Raw genomic sequence first — 18,745 nt, 5'->3', positions numbered from 1 at the left:
TGTGAAACATAGACTAAGAAAAACAGAAGGATATGCAAACCAGGAAAAATACTTTTGAAAAACTATTACAATTCCAAAGGACATAATTACTACATAATTGTTTCATTTATAACCCAGAAATTTGAATCAGAAATTAATATAGATATATTTAATAGTTAAGAAAACTGAATAAATTGCATTTACTTTAAAAGTATTTAACCAGTCTAAAAGCAAGGCTGTAATTATAAGAAGCTCCAAAATAGCAGAGTTCATAGATTTTTAACTTCATAGTTTAAATGTGGCACAATCCATCGGAAAAATGTCTTTCTAATCTTACTTCATTTCAGCTGTTGCACTCCCACAAATGAAAAAAGAGAATAAGACTTTTCCACATTAGCTGGTGAGAGATAGTAGCCCCTATTGTTCTGGATTTGTTTCCCAAAAGCCATTCCCACAAGCAAATTCCTTCAACACTCCTAACAGATTGTTCAGCATTACTGCTTTCCCAAGGATCTCATTCTATGGTTGATGGCTGCAAGACTAGAAACATATCTTTATCCTTGAACTTTTCACTGCTGAAGCAAACAATACAACATTAGTGCTGAAAAACATGCTTCCAGATGGTTGTGAATTTCAGTTATATCAGCACTAATGACTGCTGCACACGAGGCTAACAAAATAACTGTCGTTAGTGGTCAAGCACTGTTTAATGCAAAGATTTCAGCCCTAATCTATAATACACACAATCATTGACATTAACTTAAATGCTTAATTAAGAAATTCTGTACCAAAAGAGGTGGCTAAATTATTTCCTGCTTTAAAGTCACTTTGATTATTGCACAATGCAAATAAATATGTAGGAAAGAAAGAATAAATCTCTGCAAGTATCAATTATAATAGCTGTAAAACTGGAGGAATCAGACATAGCCCTTAAGCTGATGATCTTCATGGTGCTGGAAATATTCAGGTCTACAAAGCAAAATTTTAAGCACCACAGGTAAATGGTGTTACAAAATGTATAGTGATATCAAAAATATTAAAGCAATAAACTTCTGAGAACAGTGATGGTAAACTGATGCAGTGGTTAGTGCTGTTTAATTCTATCTGCACACTACCTCTTAAAAATAATGGCTCTTTAATGGCATTTTATAGTTCTTTATTGAGTTGTATGGTTTCTCGTAGAACCACTGCTTGCCAAAGCACCATTTCATTCTAAGAAGGGTTCTTTGCATATGAAGTTGGTCCTTTGTGTTTTGAAAAAGCTTCCTAATATAAAGAAAAAAAAAACTGAAATCTTTAATAGATGGTAGGCTACTTAGTGTGTTATACACATGCGCATGGGGGACAGTTTACAGGCTCAAATAGTGTTATTCATCAGCCAGATCATGGGTTGGTGCTCTCATCTAATCCTTTCTCCTCTTGTCCCTCTGCAGACCAGCTGAAGATCATTCAACCCGAGTGACACCACCACCGGTCCACCCACTGATGACGTCACCTCTTGATGACATCACTTCCATTACCCAGAACCTATCCACCTGCTACATCAATTCCTGTTTTGGCCTCCCTGACTCCACCTCTTCCTCTTACCCACCACATTTATAGCCCACACTCATTCCGTTAGTCAGTTTGGTTTTGAACTCTGCCTTGTAAAGACATGGCTGATTTCTCTTTTGATTTTTTTCTGTATACAAGTTGGCCATCCCCAAACCTTTTTCTGTTTGCTGCCTATTTTTTTTTTTTTTTTTTTTTTTTATTTAACCACAGGAGCCTTTTACAGATCTAAATAAATAAAGGTTCTTTCTGGAAACTTCATGTTGGCGAGTCTTTTGGGAACCAAAAATGGTTTCCCTATGGCATCGTTCTGGAGAACCACTCTGGCACCTTTAAGAGTGTAGACCCCAAATCCCGAGTGAGACACCGCATGTGTGAAGTTTGCCTGTTCGGTCTAAGTCGGTGTGGGTCTTTATTCCAGGTACAGAAGTGTGTCCTGTGCCCAGCGTTTATTCTTGCTTTGTACCTAGTGAAAGATGCTGGGTCCTCATGATTTTGAGGTAGATAAGCAGTTAAAAAAAAACCAAAAAAACGGATCAATGGAATCTTCTAAACCTTTATTAAGTAAAGAATTCTTGTAAGTACAAATACAGGCGATGATAAAAGAACATGTACTGCCAGACCAGAGGTTTAGCATATCCATGTTCATTTCTAAACATAGGGTTGTGAGGAGCAAGAGCCAATCCAAACAGCATTGGGTTCAATGCAGACCTCACCTTAGTATGACTTTAATATGAAGATATTTAAAGAAATAAAGAAAGAGAGAAAAGAAAACCATTAGTCAAAGCACTAAGACATAAAAATGAGAATACCAAAGGGGAAAGCCCTTATATTATATTTTTAAAGTTCGCCAATTAATAAATCTGTAATAATCTGAACCAGATCTACACTTGTGTGGGGTGTTCTAAAGGAGATTCTTTTAACTTTACTCTAAGGATCAGAATTTGTATAAAAACCATTATAAATCTTCATTTTAAAAAGTTTAGTGCTTTGATTTACTATCCCATTGCCCCTCCGGCTGAAATACCAGGTTTTGATGGCTACCTTATAAACTGAAAGCTTATTACTATTATTATTAATTTTTTTTTTTTTTTTTGCAAATACCTTTCAACTCTCTTTTTTCAAAAGAATGTGCCAAATGTCTGCTGTACGCATCTAAGCTCAGGTCACAAAGAAATGTAAAATGTGACATGTTCAACAACAAACTGCAGCTGTTTTACCATACAGTACAATTCCCACTACACTGAATAAAACACTTGAAAAGATCAGTACACAGGCTTTAGCGTTAAAGCAATGTGAAGTAGTTTATGAAGAACAAAAAGAATATTACAATTGTCCATGGTGCATCAAATTAAAAACAGATTTTTCCAATTATTAAATGTATACTTTGTAAGGCACAGCCTATTACTTGATAAGAAGTACATTTCCCATATACAGTAAGGTTAAAAGTGATGGTTGTCTTAAAGGATAATAAAAGAGAATTTATCCCAAAAAATGTGATACGTCATATAAATGACATTGTCAAGAGCTCCCCCATTTACTGAATACTTCAACCTAATCAAATTCAAAACAAAAAAAATTGCTATAAGCACATTGTCATTAAGAGGCAGAGATGTGTGTGAGAAAGAATGTGGCACACAAATATTCACAAATATTTTTAAAGTGCTTTTGGGCAGTGTGTGAATCATGGCAGATAATGAAAAATATAATTGGTGCGAAAAGCATTTGCAATCTAAATGCTTTTATACTTTTTCTCAGAAAAAAAAAAAAAAAAAGTTGAGGCAAATATTAAAACTTAGCAAAAAAGAGACCCATTGATACATTTCTGAGGGCACACAATAGAATGCCACACAACAGAGTGGATTTTTGCTGACAAAATTTCTGACATTGCTGTATAAATCCCTACTTTTACCTATTAATAATAGATATTGTATATGCTTGCTTGCAAAAGAATTATCTAGAAATTTCAATATTTCAGAAATGCAGGAGTATGAATATAATAACAAGTACTTTACCTTGAACCTTAAACATAACTGAACCCACTGAAATGAGTAACTTCCTCAGTTTATGAATGATAAAGAAGTTGCACAGTTAGACTGTTTTCATAAAGCACGCATTTCTGCATTGTTTTATTTGTTTTTTTTTTAGATACATAAAGTTCATATCTGAGGGCATTAGTTGAGATTAAACTGTCAGGATTTCACCATTTTATTTATTGCAATTAAATGAATGTCTCTAAGTGAACTTTAAAAAAAAATATTTTTTATAAAATATTATATTATAGAATATTAAATATTTTTCTGTCTTGTATAAAGTGTACGGAACCTTCATTTTTATGCATTATTTTTTCACTTAACATCCAGACAACATTTTTAAACTGTTAATGTCATCTTGAACAATGTGACGCTGTGTCTCTTGAAATCATAATTTATAAATAAAGAAAAAGGAAAATCAAAGGGCATTAAAGCAAAACACCATAGTAAGATGTAGTAATCTCAGATGAATAAGTTGAAAAATTTCTACATTAGTAACTTAAAAATTTTTGAAGGCTTTGGCTCACAAAGCTGACACAGCAACTTCTCAAATATTCAGTATACGGTCAGTTAGGGATTGTAAACTATTAGGTTATGAGTATGTCTGTATGACTTCCACTGTGTATGTGACGTGCAACAATGGTTTCTCATCTACAGTACCATAAGACTGGCTCCTGCTGGGACAGGCTCCAGCATACTTTTGACTCTTTATTAAAAAAAAAAAAAAAAAAAGTGTACAGGAAAATTAACAGAACATTCATGAAAGCCATAGTTACAAAACTGCACACTCCAGCTGATAGTTTTCCCATCACAATATGCTTTGTGTTAAAGATTCTATCCTAATTCTAAAATTGATATTTAAATATGTATGTGTTCACAAGCTACACAATGCAGCCTTAGTTATTTTCCAATAAACTTTAAATACAAATATGTTATAACAGAGATAACAATTTTGTTACTTAGACTTTAAGATATACTGGAATACATACACAAGCTAAATACATAGGCACATATGTATTTAACATAAACATTCAAAGCAAATACACAAACACAGCATCTTGAAAAATACACGGAGAGTTCTGAATAGAAAAAAGTGATGATTTTATGATGGAAATTAAATTTGCAGACTAGAAGTTTTCAGTTGTTTTACTGGACTGTTTTTTGGTTCTGTGCTTGTTGCCAAAGCAGAATACAATATCCAAGCAGCTCATTTTTTCCCCGCCCCCTCTTTTTCATACCAAGTTTACCCTAATAAAAGGACAATGGTCTTGCTTCTCTTTGATTTGCACTACTTTCAGTTCTTTCCAAATAATGCAAGAAATCAATTTTTCCTCCAATATTTTACTAACTTATAAATATGTGTCGCTTTAAAAATATATTATTAGTGTATAATACTGAAAATGCAGGGACCAAACTGTGATCTCCCTCTTCCAGCAGCAGATCAGGTTTCACTGCCTGCTGTGCAAGTCCAGACAATGCAAAGCTTTAAGACGTTTCCAACTATTTGGGCATATTTGCTATGCCCTCTTTCACACACAAAAGCCCACCATCACAAAAATCACACTATACCGCAAGAGTTCACATACCTAACGAAGTGGTCATGCTGGAGATTCTTTCTTAAATAAAAAAGAACTGTTAGGCAGCCGAATCTCTGAAGCTTTAAAGCTTAGTTGCTCTCTGTTGCTTTTGAAACACCGCAACCAGCACGACTAGCGCCTGGCTGCCCAGAACAAGAATCCCCAGGAAAAAAAAAAAAAGAAAAAAGAAAAAAAAAAAGGTTTCCCACAGTGGCAGTGTCTCTTTTGGTCCGCTTTCTTTCTCTTTCTGTGTCTCTGTAATAAACTTCTCCAACAGAAAGCTGGTTTGTGGCTAGAAATCACAGTTGTTAAATGCAGTAAATGAAGTCATTCAGGTCAACGTCATCTTTTTGGGCCCAGATAGAGGAAATAAATCCCTGATTGTTCCTGCTAACTTTTCTCCTCTGCTGTGACAGTCAGCCTGCCCATTCAATTCACAGGCCAATGGCTTACTTACTTCATTTACATCTGCCTTTTTTTTTTTTTGTATCTTTACTTTTTGAATCTGAATTTACCAATACACAATTAATAATGCAAGTCAAGCGCTACTTTTGGAAAATAAACTAAGTACAGTACATAACAACCTAAAACTAATTAGATTCCACTTTACTTTTTCCATCATGTTTAACAATTTCATAAAACACTAATACTAAAGGTATTGTATTCAGCAATATATATTTCTTAAGCGGTTTATGTTAAATAAAGAAGAAATCAACCACAAAAGCCAAGAGATACAAAAATGATTACACGTTATTATGTGTAATAGAAACAGTAATTACATCCATTAAAGAATCTGTTGGAAAAAAATCTAAAATTTTAAAGACAAGAAAGCCGAATAATAATTCTAAATTAGTTTAAAAAAAAAAACTTAAGCATTTTACCACTAAAGATGTTAAGTACAATCAATAAAAGCAAATTTTATTTTATTTAAATAAATTAAAACTATATACATATGAATACACATATTCCTCGCACATTCATGAAACACCTTAAAAGACACGCAACCTTTATGAAAACTGTACTTGTAGTTCTCACCCCAGTTACTGTACAACATGAAATCAGCTATATATACACCAGTTTAAATCTAACTCATCTTTTAAGATTTAAATCTGAAATATGTTAACTTTTATTATCATTATTTCATTCGGTTAGGTCCACTGCTGTTTTAGATGGAATACTGGAGTGTTAAGTAATTCAGCATTCAGGCAATTCTGCAACTTGATACTAACAACAACTTATGAGTGAAATTTGCGGAGTTTATCGAAATCACAGAAATGTTTAGGGGCTTTGCTGAACTCCATGAAATGCATTGATGTTAATGGAGAAGCAAGAAGTGAACAAGTTTTTAGTGGATTATAAAGATGCAATAGTCAGCGAAGAGAATGACAACTAAGCTAGACTGAGTACTTTAAACCAAAAATGTGATCTGTGCTGTGAAGAAGCAGTGCAAACCACTGCGCCACCCTACCGCAAACAACCCAAGACACAGATGGAACAAATACCACAAACAAAATACAGCAAATAGCCACAAACTAGCAATACGTAAATAAAATATAGGTCATTGCGCTCACAGAGTTACAATTTTGGAACACACTTTGGCCATGCCATTAGGCGGTGTCATGGGACTGTTTTTTTCTTTGTTTAAAGCTGAGGGCACCTGGCATGCAGAAGCTTTGCACATTTTTCTTCTGTCAAGTAGAATTGCTTTGTAAATAGTAATACATTTTTTGTTATTATTATTTCACACATTCTCCTTTGTTTTCTGACATGGGAAGTCGATGGTCTCCTTTAAGGCTGGTTTTGAGATGTAGCTGGACACATTGTTAGTTAAGCATGCAACTTAGCCATGCAGTGCTGCACTGCCAGAGCACATTGATCAGTGTGATATATTCGGTGGCCATACTCACAGTATTCTCATTATGGTCAGCTAATGTACCTATCAAATGAGAATACTGCAGGTCCCCCCAACCCACCCTTCAATAGGGATGTGTAGAATAGCAGGTCCATGGCTGGGAAATGAGTGGCTCATTTTTAAATAAATTATTGAATGGCCGACTTGATTGCTGTGGGTGTGTGTGTTTGGGCAGCTGTGGGAGATTGCTGAGGTAATTGGGGTGAGACACACCTGCACGTGAGGGTGCGGTCTGTCTTAATTGCTTCACTGGCTTTCTGTGGTGTTCGACTGAGGCACTATGCCCACTGAGGCATGTAAGAGAGTGCTGGCATGAGGATTGGGAAGCGATGATTGGAGAAAAGAGGAAATTTGGGGGAAGAAGGAGGTTACATGACAGGAGAGACAAAAGGCTGGTGGCATAGGAAGCTGGTGCATGTGAGTGTGTGAACGAGAGGGAAAGATAAAATGCAGGCAGCTGGGTGGAAGTCTCTTGGGAAGCGTGTGACTGGTTTCAACATATGTTACCCTGCAGATGAGAATTGCCCTTGGTTGTTTAGATTTGTTTTTGCGCAATACTTGCTTTTACTTAAAAGAGGTGTAACAGACATACATGCCGGACAGAAAACAATGTGAAAAGAATTACAAAGACAGTACTGAACACAATATGTAAACTTACATTTATACTAAAGTGTAGCATAAGTTAATTTCAAAGATGCTGACTGGGAAAAATTTTCCAGTGCAGTATAAAACAGTGTCATTATAAAAAAAAAATGTTAAAAGGAGAAAAATTTTACTGGTTATGGAGAAACACTCTTAAATAGGCTAACAGTCTAATTCTGGTTCCAAACATTAGGGGAAATACAGCCTTAAAGTTGCTGATGAGCACTTATTACAAAGAGGAGAATAAGCAAGATTAGGGATATGAAAAAGTGGAAACAGAATTCCCATTCATTTAACATCCCTACTTTGTATTCTATGATTTTAGCTTAGCATGAACACCACTTTAGATCAGGTTTGGTCTTTCCTGAATTTGGAACAAGACCTCAGAGATAATGCACTATCATCAATGACAAATGCTATGGCCTACTCTTGCTAATGGCAGATGGAACATACTGTAGATCAGAACATGCTTTTCTCTTCTCTGCTGGTAGCTGGTGTACAGTATAACTACTGTAGCTTAGTATATTTATACTTTTTACATTAAATCATTAGCATTTAGGCTTATGAATAACCTAAGGTACAAGAATCCTATACGGATGTATTTGCATACTTTTATGAGCATACTGGAAGGAGTTTTTGTGTTCAGCCCAGTTTTTGATTTTTGCTGCATGTCATTTTACCTACTGTACACCCTAAATGCATGGCATTGACTTGGCTTGTTAAAGTAAGTACTCTATATGATAATAAATTGAATTGCCCAGTGGAAAATCTATAGACACACAAATTGAAATCTTTGCATGAACTATGAACTATGCTGGATCCATGAGGCAGCAGTGCTAACTACTGTGCCACAGAACAATACACAGCAAAAACTCTGTGTATGAAAAACCCTCTGGACAAAGTTATGAGTTGAATACAATTTGAACAAATTGTAACATGAATATCTTATTGTAGACGTAGATTATAAAAAATAGAAAATTAATATAAGCAAGTGGTCAAATAAGAGCAAAATAATGGTACCATAAATTCAGAGACTCTGGCTAGGTTTTAATCAATAAGATGCCAAATTTAAAATCACAGCATAGCAACCTCTAAAAGTGTGTGGAAAGTATACAAATAGTATTTTTTAATAATGAAGAATATAAAAAACAAGTGAATTACACATAACTGATGAAATATGACTTAAGAAGGCTCCCTGTATCTACCAGATGGAGATACTATTATTGAAATATTTCTAAACAATATATTAGCTAGATCCATATGATTTCAAGACCACTAAGTTTATCTAAAATGAAAGCGTACCCTGTTCCAAACTCAGAAGGAATTTGAACACCTAATCACTTTAAACTTTAATTGAAGGGACTACATAGTGTGACTTTTACTTGCTGGTATATAAAGACAAAAAGGAAAAAGTTTAACATTTATGTGTGTAAAAAGACAATTGTTGTTTACTCTGTAAATTTCACTGCCTACATCACCAGAGCTTTTAGAAACAACTGACGTGTTGCATAGTCCTCTGTAAATGACTGAACAATGTACTTAACACAACTTCTACGAGCAAGCTCCTGATTTACAAGCCAAGCTTTACTTGCAGTTCAAAAGTCACATTTAATTAACAGGAACTTCTTTTCAGTTGCACAGCTGAGCACATACACAAAAAATATTATAATACGCTTACATCTGAAAATAATTAAACTAATTCACTTAATTCAGCTAGCCATTTCTGAATGAACCAATCTTTCACACACAAAATGTGAGCCTTCTTTACTTGGAATGAATGTTTAAAAAAAAAAAAAATTACCATCCACTCCATCACCCAATAATGTATGCTTGGAGTTTTCATATTTAAAATTGGCAATGAGTTTCAACATCTACTGCATATAGTCGGCCTATCTGAACAAACAAGTATTATGGTCTGTCCAGTGCATGTTGTTTGTCGTAATAGTTTTCTAACTAGGTAGGAAATTTTAACAATAGAAAGGTAAAATCAAACATTTAATTTACATATTTAAAAAAAACTGTCTTTTTTTCAAAGAAATACAAATAATTGACTAGATTGCTGATGTATTCTACCTAAGGAATCCCTTCAAAAGTTATACCTCCACATCTAAAGGCTATAAAGCAGCTAAAGCTCTTAACATGCAGGAAAAATGGACTTTTCCATTGAAATCTGGCACACTACCTCTTTATGATATTTTAAACTGCAGTCTGTTTTTATGATTGATGTTGAAATTATAATCTTCAAGAAAAATATGAGCTTCACCATACCAGTTACTAAGGCACAGCTGATTTGCGGGTATCTCATTCATTAATAATATATAAAGACTTTTTCTGAATGTGACAAATGCGACAATACAATAACAACAGTATACTTACCACAGCAGGGATGACATGCCAACATTTTCAAATCTACAATTAAGTTCACATGGTCTAGCAGCATTGGTCACCAACCCCCAGATAGGACACCAGTCCCCTGCATTAACCCACCATATTACCAGACTAATGCGTAGTCCTCAAACCTTTTGTCTAAGAAATCACACTAAATGTTTTACAGTAGCTATTAATGTGCATGTACTTTTTTTTTTTAAATGGAAATAAAATATCTGAAACTTTGAAATATTATGTAGTACAACAATAATAATTTATTTCAGTATCAGTAGGGAAACTTTTACTACCTGGCCCCAGCCTGTACATTTCAGAATGGTTTCCAACCAACTTTTCATTTCGTCTCAGTTCAGAAAAATCAGGAGAGCTCTTCACTGTGAAAAGCAGTAGCAAAATAAATGTTACAAATGCAACATTAAACAGGAGATGATTATTGTAATACATATAGTTACTTATAAATTAACTCTTCCAAATCACAAAAAAAACACTTTAAAGGAAAGAAAAATCACTTACCATAGGGTGTTGGAGGTGATACAGGAAAGGCAGGTGTCGGAGGGACCATTTCATTCCCAGTTAAAATGGGAGACATGATTCTGCCATCAATTTCATCATTACCTTCCTCATACCTTTGCAAACTTAGCTACAAAAAGTAAAAAAATGTGAATTGCATATTGTGAAATTCGTGAAAATAGGCCTCAAGAAGGTAAAATTTAGCAATGTTAAGCAGGCTAGATACTGCACTTTCACAAGTAAGAAAGATGAATTCATAACACTGGAAAATATTTAACAGTTTGGACTTTCAAGTTGCCAAAAAACTATATGCAAGACATTTATTTTTTTGCATATCATGATATACTAACAAGATGATACGGTACATTTAAACTGAATATAAATATTCTGTAAACAAGAAATAGCATGTTTGTGTCTTATATATACAATACATACATAAGAGTAACAGAGATGGGGAAAAGAAGGAAAAAAGGATTATGAAAGACATTTGGAGCAAATATAGGAACTTTTACACAGAAAGCAGAATACATGAAAGCTATGCCTCATAAATAAATGGACAATTGATTTTAAAATGAATAACTGCAGATAATGTGTTAACCACTGCTCAATGACTCAGGTTTTGCCAGAAATAATTATGTAACATTTTACTAAAGAAACTACAAAATACACAGTTAGAAAATTACATACAGTGTAAAATCCAACAAAAAACTCTTTATTCCACTTTGGTGGCATGAGATTTACATACACATGAAACGTCTAAAGAAAGCTCTATAGCTGAAATACTGTGTCACTAATCCTTTATAGCTTTTTTTATTTTTTTATTTATTTTTTTTAAGATAAGCTGATTTACATGGAGAAAATCTGAATAAGGCGGCAAATTGCCTCCATCGCAGACTGGTGTTGCTAAACTAAGCTCAGCTACAATTTTAGACTTAGATAAATAATGGATATACACACACACATACACAGTAGGGGTTAAAATCGAGTAGTAGGGTTAAGCCTCCAAGCTACAAATGTTTACTTATATTTAATCCTAGCTTCCTCAAAATACAGCGTTTCAACTGCTGAAATGTTTAGTTCACAATGTAATAAATTTTATCCAATATTTTCCTGTTGTCATTCACATTTTTACAAACTTTGTTTCAGAGCTGCTCAATATAGTTATGTTACCACTTAGTTTATAATCCATTCTCCTGATGTAGAATTTTTAATCAAGCTACTGATCACAATTTTTAATGATTGTAGAGGAAACTCCTGTGCACACAATTAGACCATGCAAACTCAATGCAGACTGTGGAAACTCTGCCTGATGGTAGCAGTAGTACCCAGTGATTGCCATAGGAAATGTCAATAACTAAAATCATGCGACATACCTCAGTTTTAGAAAAGCTAAAAATAAAATGGTTTTCACTACAACTATATGTTCAATGGCTTTACAGTAATCCCTCCTCCATTGCGGGGGTTGCGTTCCAGAGCCATCCGCGAAATAAGAAAATCCGCGAAGTAGAAACCATATGTTTATATGGTTATTTTTATATTGTCATGCTTGGGTCACAGATTTGCGCAGAAACACAGGAGGTTGTAGAGAGACAGGAACGTTATTCAAACACTGCAAACAAACATTTGTCTCTTTTTCAAAAGTTTAAACTGTGCTCCATGACAAGACAGAGATGACAGTTCCGTCTCACAATTAAAAGAATGCAAACATATCTTCCTCTTCAAAGGAGTCAGGAGCAGAGACTGTCATAAAGGCAGAGGAAAATCAATAGGGCTGTTTGGCTTTTAAGTATGCGAAGCACCGCGGCACAAAGCTGTTGAAGGCGGCAGCTCACACCCCCTCCTTCAAGAGCACAGAAAGAGAGAGAGAGAGACAGAGAAAAACAAGCAAGCAAAAATCAATACGTGCCCTTCGAGCTTTTAAGTATGCGAAGCACTGTGCAGAATGTCGTTTCAGGAAGCAGCTGCACAAAAGATAGCAACGTGAAGATAATCTTTCAGCATTTTTAGACGAGCGTCCGTATCGTCTAGGTGTGCGAACAGCCCCCCTGCTCAATCCTCCTACGTCAGGATCAGAGAAAGCGCAAGAGAGAGAAAGAGAAAAGTAAGTTGGGTAGCTTCTCAGCCATCTGCCAATAGCGTCCCTTGTATGAAATCAACTGGGCAAACCAACTGAGGAAGCATGTACCAGAAATTAAAAGACCCATTGTCCGCAGAAACCCGCGAAGCAGCGAAAAATCCGCGATATATATTTAAATATGCTTACATATAAAATCCGCGATGGAGTGAAGCCGCGAAAGGCGAAGCGCGATATAGCGAGGGATTACTGTATTGTGAAATCATTGAGAGTCAAAATGATCAAATTCAATTTAAAACACAAAGGTGTTCTTACAACGTGGCTCATATAATATTTTTGTTTTTAACTGAGTACTAAAAAGGCTCTCCAAAATTCATATTTTCAATTCAGTATCCTGCACCCTTAATAATTTGACCTTATTGTTTTTTTTTTATTCATCTTTACTCCCACTTTTTCTTGCATGACATTTCTGATGCATTTCTTTCTTAGGGCTTGTTTATACTTCACGCTCAGAATGCATACGCGCCCGCATCATGACTGCCACACGTTCCCAGTGTTCATTTCATGCATCCTCTGAGTAGTCCTCAGAAATTAATGCGACGCGTGCGCGAGTTGCAGTACCAGCAAAAAGTCGGGGGGCAGCAGTGTGCTAAAAGTTGGACTGTGACGTCAGAGTCTCTGGTTACTATCTACATGTGACAGAAAGCCGCTTTGAGGATCCTACGGGATCGATGTGCGTGCTTCGATGTTTGATGAATGTTTCGATGTGGTGAAGCAAAATGCCGACATACAGATGCATTCGTGGTACTTTTATATTCAAGCGTTGCATATTCCAGATCGAAATGACACGATACATTTTAAAAGTCTCACATACTGTCCGTCTTTTTTTCTAGGGCTTCCTCCAGTACTGACAGCAGTAGCAAACAGCAACAGATCGCCACACTGAGCACATTAAAAGTATGATATTCCAACTCTCTGAACATTTAGAATCCTTAGATATATACTTGATATCACTTTCACGATGAAATGCACTGAAGTATGTATATTACATTTTATAGATAAATCGGTAATTTCGTTTAAATAATGAATACTGTTAATAATGACACACATGGGGGTGACATGGTGGCGGAGCAGTAGTACTGCTGTCCTGTCACGTCGCTGATATTCCTGCCTGGAGTTTACATGTTTTCCTGCTGGGTTTCCACAGTGTGCTCCGGTTTCCTTCCAAAGATATGCAGATTTGGTGACACTAAAATGACGAGAGCGTGTATGTGTGTGCTTGTATTCACCTTGTGATGAGCTGATGCCTCGTCCAGTGATTGTTTCTACCTCGTGCCCAATGCTAGCTGAAACGGACAAATCTCTGGACTGATGGGTTTAATCATTAAACATCCTTTTCAGAGATATTGCGGTAAGGTGTCGTTGGAGTTTAATGGGTGTTCCAGGCAATTCATAACACAGTGAAGCCGAACCTATTCTCCCCGTGATAATATCTTGCACTGCCACCTGGTGGATTCCTTCAGATTTACATAAAGTACGCGTGCAAGTATAAACAGCACAACGCTTGCATAGCAGGAGCGACCTCGGCAGCATGCGTCGCGTGAAGTATAAATTCAGCCTTGCAACCCTTGGATGTGCATTTATGCTAAATGGAAACAATCAAATGAAAATACCACCTCCTCCTCCTCTCTATTGCATATATTTTAAGAAGCATACACCCCATGGGATAACATGTTGCATCAGTACTCAACTTTTTGCTATTTTAGACCATGTAATATGTGACAGCAGTATGCCAAAAAGCAGAAATAAAAATGCGGGAGCCAGGAAAAGTAGATCCCATTTGCTGATTAATCAGTAAAACTGCAATCTTGTATAGGAAATAGGCTTGAATTATAGTACTTCGAGAGACTATAGCTATAATACCAATAATGAAATGTCAGAGAGATTCATTTAAAATTTAGAAACTGGTTCTAAAAATAACTTTATATATTATAATTAAATATCTGACATTCTACAATTAATTTATTTTTTATATTCTTACCTCTGCTGTTTGCAATTCTAAACCATAAAATTGCGTATTATCAGATTTTTCACTTTTCATCCATTCAGGTCTTCCAAACATTGAGTGTCCAGTGCTTTCGTTATCATACTTTCCAATGCTTAGTTTTCTTGTCCTGGACATCATTACATCACTGTGTTGCACAGCTGTAAGTAAAAGTCACTGAGTTAATAATCCATAGATAACCAAGAGCAACAAAGGTCTGTTTGTTACAATGTGAACTTTAGTCAAATATTTAACATAGGTGCCTGAAGCAGCAATAGTGGAAAATAAAAGGCATTGTCTAGTATGAGTTGGTCAATGAATAGGAAAAACATTCCAAAAACCTTTTTATTTCACACTAAGTATTTGGGTGTTGTACCATGTTAGCCATTATGGATTCAATGAGAAGTCTAAAAAGTAATGAACAGTGTAATCAATTACATCTTGCCTGAAGAAAGGGTTCGTGCTGCCTCGAAAGCTGGCATATTGTATTCTTTTTAGTTAGCCAATAAAAGGTGTCATTTTGCTTGCCTTCTCACTGTATTCCAAACACTAACACTTTTTACAAAATAATTAAAGACTAACCCTTGAATTTTAAAATTCAGTCATATATTTTTTGATTGATGAAAGTATTATTATAGACAATGACTTGACATTATTCTACACTTAGAGGGTTTCTTGAAATACATTAACTTTATAAAACACTGCACATTGTACTTCTACATGATAAAGTATAGTACGCCATATGCAATCATAATACTACACATTTAGATGTGAAATGCTAATAAAAAGCACACATTTTCTGAAACTGCAAACACATACAAATATGTAAAATTTTAAGAAACTAATGTTATTTGACTTCAAAAGAATATTTTCAATATTATCCAGCATAAAATCAATTATACTTTGTATAGCAAATGATGAAGCACAGCTTAAGAATCTCACATGGAAAATATTTACAAATTAGGTTATTTTAAATTAGTTTTAAAATATTCATGCTGTTTAAACATTCACTATTCTTTTTTAACAAAATTCTCAGGGATGGGTGGAGGTATGGATATATGGATAGAATGACTATATTAACCAAGCATGTTTATAACATACACGGAATATGACTTGGTAGCTGCTTACACTGGCTCATTAAACGCATAAACATAACACAACTATTATCAGAAATATTCAGAATGTTAGCAGAGTTTCAGATTTTTCAATGTTGTTTTCCATCCACACCAAATGGATTTGTACATCTGGTTAACTAACAACTCTAAATACATACGTGAGTATTAAACCATCTACTTGCCTAGTATTGCTAGGATATACACTGGTTCCTTGTGATCCTGAACTGGATGGACAAGCAGGACAGAAAATGGATGAATGCAACAATAAATACACAAAATACACTTAAGTGATCACGCACATGTCTGGGCATAGAACCATTAAGCAATTGTAAAGTAAGGTACCAAGGTTAGGCAAGATGAGATCAGATTTTAATGGAATGGAAAGAAACTCTAGATTTCACAGTCCTTTATGATATCCAGAGTAAATGTTTACCTAACCTAGACCAGTATACTGTTTAGCTGAATGCAGGCTAGAGTCCTTGTGTGTCAGAATCATATGAACTCAGATGTGGTGTTTGCTACTGCTGACGCTATCATATGACTGACACACTTTACAGTAGATTACAGTAGGCATCCCATACAGTAAGGCCATTTCTGCAAGCTTTCTGCTCAATTTCAGAAACACTTAACTTTGTGGGGGATTAGTGGATAACCTTTGGCAGCAAAACAGGATTCAACCATTTGTTGGGGTGGGACACATGAATCAGATCAGAATTTTCCAACAATTTTTATTTGTTAGGTCTTTAACAAAACTCTACACTCCCAGCTTTTTTTTCTCAAAATGTTGTAAAAGGATAATTGCATTGTTTTAATTTTCCATTTAATGCTACTTCAACACAACTATAATTCCAGATGCACTGTATGTGAAAATGACATTTATAACCAAACCCACTGTATTTTGCAAACAGGAAAAACTACAACAGTAGTGAACATTTTAGTGTAGTAGGCTGAACCTAGTTCAGTTTCTGTTAATAAAAAATGCACAAAAAGGCAACCTGAGGAAATAACTTATATTTCCACTTTGAGAATAAATTATTTCAAAAATGTTCATTCATAAAAAGTCTACATTACTGACTACAGAAATTGTATTCAAATTGATTATTGTCTAAACCTGCCACATACTGTATACTGACAATGACATATATTTTCACATAGTCACAAATATTTTTTTATTCTTACCATTAATGATAAACAACAAGTAAAGCCACAGTTTACTTAGGGGGAATACCGTACTTGGTAGGGAGTGGAATTTCAATAGAACTGAAGGCATAACAGTATTAGATGCTGGTAACAAGCAATGACTGCTAAGGCTATGGGTGTGAAGTTAATACTGAATATTATTTATCATCAAGTAAAACAGACTGGGCCTGAAAATATGGTAATCGCTAATTGCAGTAGTAGTACATCAGTTTTGCTGTGGAAACGTGTTAAGTTAGGCTAAGGGCAAGTCTTGCCAATTTCCAGCTCAATCAAATTTATATAATCAAGACATCCTACAACTTAATTACTTTCTATTATCACCAACCATGTAAGAATTTTGACAAACCAGACACTAGGCAGCACAGTTGTGCAGTGGTTTGTTGCACTGCTTCACAGTTACAATAAAATTGGATAAAATCTCTATGTCCACTTTTTTTTTATTTTGTTGTTACATGTACCTCAGGTTTTCAGATACATTATTGTCTTTGCTTTGGCCCATTATAGTTGTATGCATGAGAGTGATGGAAGAGTGCCAGACTCATTACTTATTTTGTGTCTGACATTAGTTTTCCATAACCCTAAAATTGGACTACGTAGAAGCAATAGATGGAAGGAAAAATATACCAGACTAGACTATTTTGCCTTCATTCTAATTAACTTGACCCAGTGATTTTAAGTTTATGCTTTAACACATGTAGTCCGTCAATGCTGTTTTTATAAAAAAAAAAAAAAAAGAAGACTGCTCAGCATGCTCTGCTGTGTGAAACACATGTCGGCATTGCACCCTATGCATTGTGTCACTCTAATGTGCAGATAAGGTTATTGTATAGTCAGTCAGTCTGTCATTTTCCAACCCGCTATATCCTATAACACAGGGTCACTGGGGTCTGCCGGAGCCAATCCCAGCCAGCACAGGGTGTAAGGCAGGAACAAATCCTGGGCAGGGCGCCAACCCCACCGTAGGGCACATGCGCGCGCACACACACACACACACACACACACACACACACCAAGCACACACTAGGGACAATTTAGGATCACCAATGCACCTAACCTGCACATCTTTGGACTGTGGGAGGAAACCCACGCAGACACGGGGAGAACATGCAAACACCACGCAGGGACGTCTCCTTACTATGAGGCAGCAGCACTACCACTGCGCCACCGTGCCGCCCGGTTATTGTATAGTAGTTAGATAAATGTTAGCCTGCTGTTAACCTCAAGGTACATCATTTAAAAATTTTGTCTATTTAGAAATTACTATTCTACCTAACCTACAAAGGAAGTCACATCCCTTGAAGCACACACTACAGAAGAATGATAAGTATTAGTGATCTACTCAATGACCCACTTGTTTGAATTATTTCTTTTATGAAAACTTAGACAAGCCCTGTACATCATTAGTTGAGATGTTACAGGTTGCGTAATGTTGATGTCGACTTTTAGGAAAGTATGCAGATCACACATGGCTATATGTGTCCAAATCTGAGATGTGCTTCATACCATTTTCTGTACGTGAATGCCAAGAAAGTACTTAAAAATCCAGAGACATGCAAAAACTAGAGTCATTGAGCATAACAACAAAAACCTCTCAGTTTTCTTGTTATGATGTTTCCTTATTTAATAAGGTCTGTTTACAAAGTGCTGCGCTTCATTCTCATACACTCTTTTTTTGTCAAAAACAAACTCCTGTCTTAAGGACAAAATTAGTATTATTGAACAT

At 35.4% G+C, this 18,745-nt stretch overlaps 1 protein-coding gene across 4 annotated transcripts in view; it reads right to left on the bottom strand.

Annotated features, from left to right (window-relative positions):
• LOC114653573 (tensin-3-like) overlaps positions 1-18,745 on the bottom strand; it is a 358,125-nt gene that overhangs the window by 33,949 nt on the left and 305,431 nt on the right. For all 4 annotated transcript variants that reach the window (XM_028803965.2, XM_051929076.1, XM_028803964.2 and 1 more), the window contains 3 exons: positions 14,705-14,868; positions 10,593-10,719; positions 10,370-10,453 (listed from right to left, as the gene is read on the bottom strand). In XM_028803965.2, the coding sequence (XP_028659798.2) occupies positions 10,370-10,453; positions 10,593-10,719; positions 14,705-14,868 (375 nt within the window). The remainder of the gene's footprint in view (positions 1-10,369; positions 10,454-10,592; positions 10,720-14,704; positions 14,869-18,745) is intronic.

The sequence above is a fragment of the Erpetoichthys calabaricus genome, chromosome 6 (assembly GCF_900747795.2).
Source record: "Erpetoichthys calabaricus chromosome 6, fErpCal1.3, whole genome shotgun sequence".
Classification (NCBI taxonomy): domain Eukaryota; kingdom Metazoa; phylum Chordata; class Cladistia; order Polypteriformes; family Polypteridae; genus Erpetoichthys; species Erpetoichthys calabaricus.
Note: the sequence above shows the minus strand (reverse complement) of the source record. Positions and strands in the feature narration are given on the sequence as shown.